General features: G+C 52.8%; 2 protein-coding genes across 2 annotated transcripts; one reads left to right on the forward strand and one right to left on the reverse strand.

Moving 5' to 3' along the window:
- The first annotated feature begins 474 nt into the window (after positions 1–474).
- LOC128271647 (AP-2 complex subunit alpha) lies at positions 475–4,333 on the forward strand. The gene is made up of 7 exons (XM_053009258.1): positions 475–538; positions 632–843; positions 909–2,593; positions 2,657–2,797; positions 2,862–3,278; positions 3,346–3,550; positions 3,627–4,333. The coding sequence occupies exons 1-7, from the start codon at positions 475–477 to the stop codon at positions 3,702–3,704; spliced, it is 2,802 nt and encodes a 933-aa protein (XP_052865218.1). The 3' UTR covers positions 3,705–4,333.
- A 1,767-nt stretch (positions 4,334–6,100) lies between these two features.
- On the reverse strand, positions 6,101–9,776 carry LOC128273942 (DNA-directed RNA polymerase I subunit RPA2). The gene is made up of 4 exons (XM_053012017.1): positions 9,661–9,776; positions 9,032–9,604; positions 8,796–8,968; positions 6,101–8,729 (listed from the first exon to the last, which is right to left on the reverse strand). The coding sequence occupies exons 1-4, from the start codon at positions 9,727–9,729 to the stop codon at positions 6,101–6,103; spliced, it is 3,444 nt and encodes a 1,147-aa protein (XP_052867977.1). The 5' UTR covers positions 9,730–9,776.
- Between the last annotated feature and the right edge of the window lie 609 nt (positions 9,777–10,385).

A 10,385-nucleotide genomic window follows, 5' to 3' on the forward strand; every position in this document is an offset into this window, starting at 1 on the left:
AAGTCCGGCCGAGGCATGCTTTCTCTTTTTTGTTATGCAGACATCTTCGCAATCTTGCTCCCCAGCACTCTCTGACTGGCAGCTCCTTTTATGATGATGCGTGTGGGTTTTTTTTTGCCTCGGAAAAGGGTAAAGATCATTGAGTGGAAAAGAGAAAGAGGCTGATGTTTTCCTTTCCCTCTCCGTTGGTGTTTTTCTCCGCAGCAGCACGACACACACTCGTCGTCATCGGGATCTGGTGACGGAAAAATAGTGAAAAGCGAAATCCTTCGTTTGACGTGAAAAGACGACACGACAATCATCAACGGCAAGCGGCAACGAAGACGACGAGGTGCGGGTTTCCGGTCGAATAATCGAGTGATTGCGTGACTAATCGAAGCAAACAAAAAGACACGTATCGAGCGGTCGCCGTGATCGTAGCAAGCATTGCGTTTGAAGTGAAAAGTCTGTAGCTTTGCATCGATCGTGACCAAGATGGCTCCGGTACGCGGAGACGGAATGCGCGGTTTGGCGGTGTTTATATCGGACATTCGAAACTGTAAGTGATGTCACCAGTCCCGTTACCTCTCCGTACGCCCAACATGGGGCGCACGCCCGTTTCGCCCGGTGTAACCTGTGACCTCTTTTTCAGGCAAAAGCAAAGAGGCCGAAATCAAGCGAATCAATAAAGAGCTGGCCAATATTCGGAGTAAATTCAAAGGCGACAAAACGCTGGACGGATACCAGAAGAAGAAGTACGTCTGCAAGCTGCTGTTCATCTTTCTGCTGGGCCATGATATCGACTTTGGTCACATGGAGGCGGTCAATCTGCTTTCCTCGAACAAATACTCGGAGAAACAAATTGTAAGCTACTTATTTGGTTTCGCTCCGCTGCGATTCTCATTTCCGTTCCGTTCCGTCCACCGCAGGGCTACCTTTTCATCTCCGTGCTGGTGAACACGAACAGTGATTTGATCAAGCTCATCATCCAAAGCATCAAGAATGATCTGCAGTCGCGCAATCCGATCCACGTCAATCTGGCGCTTCAGTGCATCGCCAACATCGGCAGCCCGGACATGGCGGAAGCGTTTACGAACGAAATCCCGAAGCTGCTCGTGTCCGGCGACACGATGGACGTGGTGAAACAGTCGGCGGCCCTCTGCCTGCTCCGGCTGTTCCGCACTTGCCCGGAGATCATACCCGGGGGCGAGTGGACCAGTCGCATCATTCATCTGCTGAACGATCAGCACATGGGAGTGGTAACGGCCGCCACCAGCCTGATCGACTCGCTGGTGAAGAAGAACCCGGAAGAGTACAAGGGTTGCGTGAGTTTGGCCGTGTCGCGCCTTTCCCGCATCGTGACCGCATCGTATACGGACTTACAGGACTACACGTACTACTTCGTGCCGGCACCGTGGCTGTCGGTGAAGCTGTTGCGCCTGCTGCAGAACTACAACCCACCGACGGAGGATCCCGGTGTGCGGGGACGGTTGAACGAGTGCTTGGAGACGATCCTGAACAAGGCGCAGGAACCGCCGAAGAGTAAGAAGGTGCAGCACTCGAACGCGAAGAACGCGGTCCTGTTCGAGGCGATCAACCTGATCATTCACAACGACAGCGAGGCAAGCCTGCTGGTGCGGGCATGCAACCAGCTGGGTCAGTTCCTGAGCAACCGAGAAACGAACTTGCGCTACCTGGCGCTCGAATCTATGTGCCATCTAGCGACGTCCGAGTTCTCGCACGAAGCAGTCAAGAAGCACCAGGAGGTGGTGATCTTGTCGATGAAGATGGAGAAGGACGTGTCGGTGCGCCAGCAGGCCGTCGATCTGCTGTACGCGATGTGCGATCGCTCGAACGCGGAAGAGATCGTGCAGGAGATGTTGAACTACCTGGAGACGGCCGACTACTCGATCCGCGAAGAGATGGTACTGAAAGTGGCCATTTTGGCGGAAAAGTACGCTACCGATTACACCTGGTACGTGGACGTTATACTGAACCTGATTCGGATCGCGGGCGACTACGTGTCGGAAGAGGTCTGGTACCGGGTGATACAGATCGTCATCAATCGCGAGGAGGTCCAGGGGTACGCGGCAAAGACCGTTTTCGAAGCCCTGCAGGCGCCGGCCTGCCACGAGAACATGGTCAAGGTCGGTGGCTACATTTTGGGCGAGTTTGGCAATCTCATTGCGGGCGATTCCCGCTCGGCACCGATGGTTCAGTTCAAGCTGCTCCACTCGAAGTACCATCTCTGTTCGTCGATGACCCGTGCCCTGCTGCTGTCGACGTACATAAAGTTCATTAACCTGTTCCCCGAGATTCGTGGCACCATCCAAGACGTGTTCCGACAGCACAGCAATCTTCGTTCGGCGGACGCCGAGCTGCAGCAGCGCGCCAGCGAGTATCTGCAGCTCAGCATCGTCGCTTCGACGGACGTGTTAGCGACGGTGCTGGAAGAGATGCCATCGTTCCCGGAACGCGAAAGTTCCATTCTGGCCGTGTTGAAGAAGAAAAAGCCAGGACGCGTACCGGAGAACGCAGAAATTCGCGACAACAAGAGCCCCGTTCCAAACAGCCACAATGCTCATAGCAATGCTCAAAATAATCACGCACCAAGGTAATGGGGGGTCATCGTCGGGTCGCTAGAGGGAAATGCTAATATCTCGCTTTTCATCCACAGTGCAAATAACGCAAGCGCCAGTAACGATTTGCTAGGACTGAGCACTCCGCCGGCCAACCAGTCGGGCACTTTGATCGACGTACTGGGCGACATCTACAGCACGACCAATGGCAACAGCAACGTTGTTAACAATTCCAAAAAGTAAGTTCCCAGCCAGCTTAAGCAGAAATCGTGTTTTTATTTCCTTTTTCTGGCCACTCCGCAGATTTGTCTTCAAGAACAACGGTGTGCTGTTCGAGAACGATCTCCTGCAGATCGGCGTGAAGAGTGAATTCCGCCAAAACCTCGGCCGCCTGGGGTTGTACTATGGTAACAAGACACAAACGGCACTGCAACACTTTGTGCCCACGCTGCAGTGGTCGGCCGAGGACGCGTTGAAGCTGAACGTACAGATAAAGGCCGTCGAGCCGACGCTCGAGGCCGGTGCGCAGATACAGCAGCTGCTGACGGCGGAATGTATCGATCACTACGTCGGCGCACCGTCCATCATTATTTCATTCCGTGTCAGCGGCGGTGCCCCGCAAAAGCTGACGGTCAACCTTCCGCTGACGATAAACAAGTTCTTCGAACCGACAGAAATGAACGCCGAATCGTTCTTCTCGCGATGGAGAAACCTTGGCGGGTAAGCTGCTGAAACATTGCACAACGTGTTGTGTACACATTTTAACGTCCGATCGTCCGATTTTTAGCGAGCAACAGCGAGCGCAGCGTGTCTTTAAAGCAATGCAGCCGCTCGATCTGCCGGGAGCGCGCAATAAACTGACCGGCTTCGGTATGCAGCTGCTCGACAGCATCGACCCGAACCCGGATAATATGGTTTGTGCGGGAATCATCCACACGCAGGCCCACAAAGTCGGGTGTCTGTTGCGCCTGGAACCGAACAAACAGGCCCAGGTAAGTGTGTTTCCCTCGGGCAAGGGGCAAAGGCGTCATCGCGTTTTCTTTACATGCCCCTGTCTCTCGGTTACAGATGTTCCGTTTGACCATTCGATCGAGCTTAGAAGCGGTCACGTCAGAGATATGCGAACTGTTGGGCGACCAGTTCTAAGGGCGCAGTGGCTCACACAGACTAGACATCGGAAAATCGCACTCGAGAGGTATATTTATCGATTTGGCGTGTCGTATCGCAGCGCGGAATGATACCAAAATGAGAACTAACTAGAAGTTTAGACAGATTGTGACAATGAAACGCCGTTGGGACAATGTTGGGCGCACGCCATTGGAGCGAATTGGTTAAACTTTCAAGACCCATCAAACGAATATTTAAACGGGATCGTGCGAGAATCATGACAACTAGACTTTTTTGGGCGACAAATCCTATGTCTCGGGCAGAGGAATTCACTGTACGCGCGCGAACCGCAGTCGACGAAAACGGTTCGCAAACGGGACGGTGGTGGTACAACACTTGTACTCCACAAAACACTAAAGCCCCCCAGGCTTCGGTGGCACGATGATGTATAAAATAGTGAAATTAACATTTATTGGCTATACTGGCTCCGGGGTCGTCGAGCCTTCATGTTAAAGTAAATACTTCTTTTCTCCTGCGTTACAAGTTTAACCAGTCACAATCGAACAAACCATTTGGCGAGATCCGATTACGCGAACTATTAAAATACTACCGACAGCACTCAAACTACTTGAGCACTTATGAAAGTGCACAAACTTAACGATAGCAGCAGCAGCGAACCGTGGGAACGGACCGATCAGCAGCATGATCGGTGCGGATTCCTACAATTCCAGTATTTGCTGCAGTAACTGGACGCAAAGGCACGCGCGTGCGTGGCGTGGCGTATGAAACTTTATAGAAATCTCATTTCATCGTGAAAAGGGCGAACAAATGACAACAAAGTGTGAAGTGTAGGACGCGAGTGTAGAGTTTAACGAACACACGGCACGTTCGACGCAGACGCAGCATAAAAGCCACTCATTCTAGCAAAGGCCCTCGGAACCCTCTAAAATAGTAATCTTGTTGTGTCGCGTGTGTGTTTGTGTAAGTAACGGTACAGCATAATTCACAGTAAATCTGCAGAGATAAACAAAACCAGCTCCCAAAAGCGTGAGGCAGATAATGGAAGGTCCGGGCCCGTTAAACCGCCTCCGGAAGGGGCCCTAGGGTATCGGGCACACAGTGCGCTGTGCGCGTCCGTTGTGTTTCTTATCTCATTTAGCAACGGCAGTATGGGGAGAAGGCACGAATGTGGACAACAAAGTTTAGCACAAACCGCAGCACCCAATATTGTAATGGAATCATCACACGTGAGCAGGATTTTTGCGTTTTTTTTTGTTCGCGAGCGCGCTGAGAGTTAGGGAAAGTAGAAAGAAGGACCCTGTTCGTGCAATAATCGCGCGGCGCGTCCGCACAGAGGACGATGAACCGAAGGGCATATATATTGTTATGTGTTAGGAGAGACCGCAGCATTATCGGACACCGTCGTTGAGTTTCGCCTGTATTTCAGCATCGAGCCAAGGACCGAGGCGGGCGACGCAGAAGAGACACAATGGTGGAAAGCGAAATGGTAAACGAAACTATGTTTTAATCGTTATTAATATACAAGAGCATTAAGTACCGTGTACATTGTAGAAAGTTGTATTTAAAAGAGAACAGTTAAGTAAAGTATCAGCATCCAAAAGCCCTATTATAGAGTAGAGAGAGAGATAGAGAGAGAGATTCGCTAAAACGCATACAAATCATTTTCATGCTCGATGCACATTCAAACGTCTCAAAAAACACACGCTGTAACTGGACCCTGCTTACTGAAGCTCCTCGCTCTCCGCGCCCCAACAAGGGTGGTCCGTTTGTTTTTCCATCCTTTTCTTGAAACTTATCACTAGTCGGAACGGAAATCCGAAGGAATACGCGCAGAATACGCGGCAGAGGAAGTACACATACTCATACTGCATGCATACCTAATAAATTATTGGCTGGACATTCCAAATAGAGAGAGTGGCAGAGAGACAGAGAATCAAACATCGGCTAGAGAAACGGCTTGACGGCGGACGGAAAAGAATGACTGCGCTAGGAACCGAAAACCATAAGCAATCGACCACACATTTACTAGCCGCCCCCTTTCAACTGCGTGGAGAGATGAGCTTATCGTATAAAATAACCCTAATTGCAATACGTACCGCGTGCGAGAGCCTCCCGGTTGACACGGACCGTGACGGAGATGGAATGATACAATATAAGGACCGCGGGTCGCCTGTTGGTCGTCTGCATCCTGCACGAAGCGCGCGCGCACATACAAAAGCAGCCTCCAGCCGGCCGATATCGTAGGGCATAAACCGAAAAAAGGACCACCAACAACACACACAGAAAAACAACGGGATCCTTCTTCGCCGATGGACGCCATGCGTGTGCGTGGAGAAAGTGTATGTGAAAACGGAAAATAATATATTGAAAATATACACATGTTATTGAAACCGCCGTGCCCGGGTTGTTCCGAATCAGACGTCCGGATGGGAGAGCTGCAGCTTCACGTTGATGTTCATCGAGGTGAGCTGCGAGACGAGGAACTTGAAAATGTACGGTATCTCGACGTGTCCGATTTCGCCCTCGTCCTGACACAGCCGGCAAGTGGCCGGTGTGTGCTGGAACTCGTTCGAATTGATCGCCATCCGGCGCGTAACGCTATCGAGCGGGCCCAGCAGTGTGCCACACTTGCGGCACACGATCGTGGTCACCTTGTCCGAACCGTGAAACAGTCGATCCTGCAGCAGAAACGAAGCTCCGTGCGAGATGAGCCCATCACGTTCCATCTCACCGAAGCGTACGCCACCGCCCCGCGCTCGGCCCTTGTTCGGTTGGTGTGTCAGCTGATCGATCGGTCCGGTCGATCGCACCTGCCACTTGTCGCTCACCATGTGGCGCAACCGTTGGTAGTGCACGATGCCGAAGAAGATGTCCGCTCGCATTTCGCGCCCATCCACCCCGCTGTACATGCGCTCGGTTCCGTAGTAATTGTAGCCGGAGGTCTCGAGCAGCCGGCCAAAGTAATCGATCGCGGTGTTACGCTCGTCGAAGCGGAACGGTGTCGCATCGTGCACCAGTCCGTGGCAGGCGCCCGTTTTGCCGGCCATCGTTTCGATCATCATCGCGATCGTCATACGCGACGGAAAGCCGTGCGGGTTGAACAGAATGTCCGGTATCATGCCCGACTCGGTGAACGGCAGGTCGATGGCGGGCCACTTCTGCGAACAGATACCCTTCTGGCCGGCGCGCGAAGCGAACTTATCACCGACGCTCGGGTTGCGCTGAATGCGGTACGTGATGACTGCCTGTTTCTCGGTCGGGGCGCCACCACCGCGCCAAGCCCCTCCGAACGAGCCGCGCGTTGGCTCGAGCGGTGCGCACAGCTTCACACTGTCCACGATGGCCGGTTCGGAGCTGGTGTACCGGACCACGTGGTACCGGTGGTCGTTGGTGTCAAAGTAGCAGTACAGCGGCGTATGGGCCGTCAGCTCGGCACCCTGGAACGGGAGCCCATCGTTGTCGAGCGCCACCGTCAGGCTGATATCTTTGGGGTCACGGGCGAAAAAGTTGTCCCCCTTGATGGTCACAAACTCATTCTTGTAGACCGTGCCGGCGGCGAATCCACGCTCGAAGGCCGACTTGTTGATGATCATGGCATCTTCCATGTCGTAGCCGGTGTACGAGATGACGGCCACGATCGCGTTCGTGCCCATGGCGTAGTTGTCCAGGTCGATGTTGTCGTAGTGCACCGGACGGAAGAGCGGTGTGGCCGGCGTTTGCAGGCGATAGAACTTGGCTATGCACTGGAGCGCCCAGTTGTGGCACGGCGTGCCCATCGTTTGTTTGCCCATCTGGCACTGGTACATGTTGCGCGGCGATTGATTGCAATCCGGCATCGGTATCAGCTGCGCCAGGTTGCTCAGGAAGGCCGTCTTGGAGAGCTCCGCGTGTGTGGTCAACCCCGGGTAGGCCTCCTCGGGGCTGACGCACACATCGAGGTACACCTGCTCGAACGTTCCGATCAGTTCGGTGCCGCCGGCCGCCAGGTTCTTTACCGGGCGCATCATTCGCGATGGACCCACGAACATGTAGATGCCCGGATACTGCCCCCCTTCACGAGCCGGTACAAACGCAATCTCCGTCGTGCTGGGAATGGTTTCGCCGGCAATCTTTAGTAGTCGCAACTGCTGCACGACCGCACCGGCTATGGCCCGGGGCAGCTTGCCCAGTATCCGTCCTTCAAGCATCACAGTGTAGGGCGGCTGCTCGGTGCCCGATTCTTGCGGCCCCGAGTGTGCGATCGGAATCATGCCCATCGCGACGAGCGTTGTCTCGATGTTGCGCACCTTTTCCGGGTTCTGCGTCACCGAAACGGTACAATCCGATGTCATGTGGTTCAGCAAGCCACAGGGCGCTCCGTCCGGTGTGTGGACCGGACAGATGAATCCCCACGCATCCGGTAGCAGCTGGCGGGCTTCCGTCGTGCGCATCGTCACGAAAAAGGAGCCCCGGTGGACGGCCCGAAAGTGCGACATGTAGCGCATCCGGTTGATGTTTTCCGCCACGATCACCAGTCCGCTTTCCTGCATCAACCCAATGTCGGCCGCCCGGGTTAAGTTGCCCGTGCTGAGGAAGTTCGCGAATACCGACTGAAATCCGACCACATTTTTCAGGGCCATCGTCACGTCCGTCACGGTCACGAGCGGAGAGCTTGGCTCGGGCCGCAGCTTTAGAAGGTTCAAGCGCACGTACCGCAGCGTTTGCAGGCACTGTTCGCGAAGCAGCTTCTGTAGAATGTGGCCACCGAGCATAACCTCCTGCATCATCACGGTGTCGAGCGATTCGAGCTGGCAGCGGCCTTGCACGGCGGCGAACAGTTTGTGGAGCATGTACGCGAGCGTATTGAACTTGTCCTCGGGCCGATCGAGATGGATGAGGACACACTGCTCGAGCAGGTAGCTACCCGCCTGCTCGTCGGTGAACCACTTGGGCAGACCGTACAGATTGAGCCGGACGCGAAACAGGGCCCCCAGGAACTGGCGACAGTCGTGCTGATTGTGCAGATTTTCGGCGTGCAAATCGCGTAGCATGCTCATGACGCACCTGCAAAGAAAGCGGCATAACGGGTAAGCGAACACGGCACTGAGGACCTCCCGGTGGTTGGCATACTTCTTGAAGTACTGATCGTCTTCGCAACCCGCCATCAGTTTCCGGTAGATGATGTTGTCCGTGTAGTCGGTAAGAGCTTTCATCAGCAACATCACCGGGATGAACTGCAGTGCCTTGTGAATGGTGATCATCAGTTTCGCTGTCCCATTAGTAAGGTAATGCAGCACATTGTTCTACGAAACGGACGGGATACACTTTTTAGAATGTGCACAATCAAGCACCTTTTAGGTTCGTACCGTTGAATGTTGGTCATCGCGAACGCAGCGAATAAACACGCCGGTGGTGCTAAAGTCTTTGCTCCGCTCCTTCCACGCATTCCGGCTGACGACGATCGGGAAGTTGCGCCGTGTCATGATCAGCATACGGATGAGCTTCTCGTTGCCGCGCATAATGAAATGGCCACCCCATTCGTCCTGGTGCTCACCCCGTGCGACCAGTTCCGCCGGTGACAGGTCGGCCAGATTGCAGGCTTTCGATCGCAGCATGATCGGGAGGCGACCCATTTCGCGGGTGATCGGAAGCTGCGGAACACCATCTAGCTCCCAGTCGAGCCGGATTGTGCACATACCGGAGTACGTGTCACTCTTTTGGCGACACTCGGACGGAAAGATACGCTTCTCGACCACGTTTATCATGCTCATCGGCACGGCCGGTGGTGCAATGTCCAGCTCCGAGATCCGCAGCGTAATCCGGTTACTGTTCGGAAGCTCGAACATCAGCGGTTCCAGCCGGTGCAACATATCGTCGATTCCTTCCTCGAGCATGTAATTGAACGAATCGATGTGCGGTCGCCCCAAGCTTTCCAGAATCTGCCAGCGGAAAGCAAGATAAGTACCGAGCCTGTGAACCTTCTGCCCCGTCTTACCTCGTTGGGTTTGGCCGGAATTTCCTTATACTGCGGCCGCAGATTCGTCAGCTCGGGTAGTACCTTCATTTTCGTCGAACTTTCTTGCTAAAACGCATAAAACCGGTGTATTTTGGCGCACCGATACCGGCACGTGTTGCGAGAAATGAAATTTTGACACTTCGTTTGACATTTGGAATGCATGTGTCAAATTTGTTTATGTTTTGTTCTCTGTCCCGCTCTCGCACAGCAGTTGTAATTTAAAATTTAAACGCCTTTTTCGTATGAATCTTTGAGCAAATCAAAGTTTATTTTTTCATACAAAACCTCGTTCAGTTTTTCATAGAAAACTTCCTTTAGTTTTTCATAGAAAAATAGGTTTAGTTTTCCATACAAAACTTGTTTTAAGTGAATTTGTAAACCGCTGGCCCGGTGCTGCAGATTGCATACATTTAGGCGCTAAGCAAACCGTTCGAAATTTAACCGTTTTTAAAATGTTTCAAAAGTTCATGAAGTTGCTAGTTTAGTTGCGCCAGGCCCCGCCACAAGCTATAACCATTACCAAATTTTATAAACTATATTTGTTCGTAGATTTCTATGTAAATTTCCGATAAAAATCTATAAGCAATCCCCAAAGGAAATATTTGATTTTTTCATATAAAAAAAAATCGATTACCTTTCTAATGATGTCTTTTATTATATCACCGTTTTGTGACGTGATTACCGTTGCGGAATAGCGTTGAAGT

The sequence above is a fragment of the Anopheles cruzii genome, chromosome 3, assembly GCF_943734635.1.
Source record: "Anopheles cruzii chromosome 3, idAnoCruzAS_RS32_06, whole genome shotgun sequence".
Taxonomy (NCBI): Eukaryota; Metazoa; Arthropoda; class Insecta; order Diptera; family Culicidae; genus Anopheles; species Anopheles cruzii.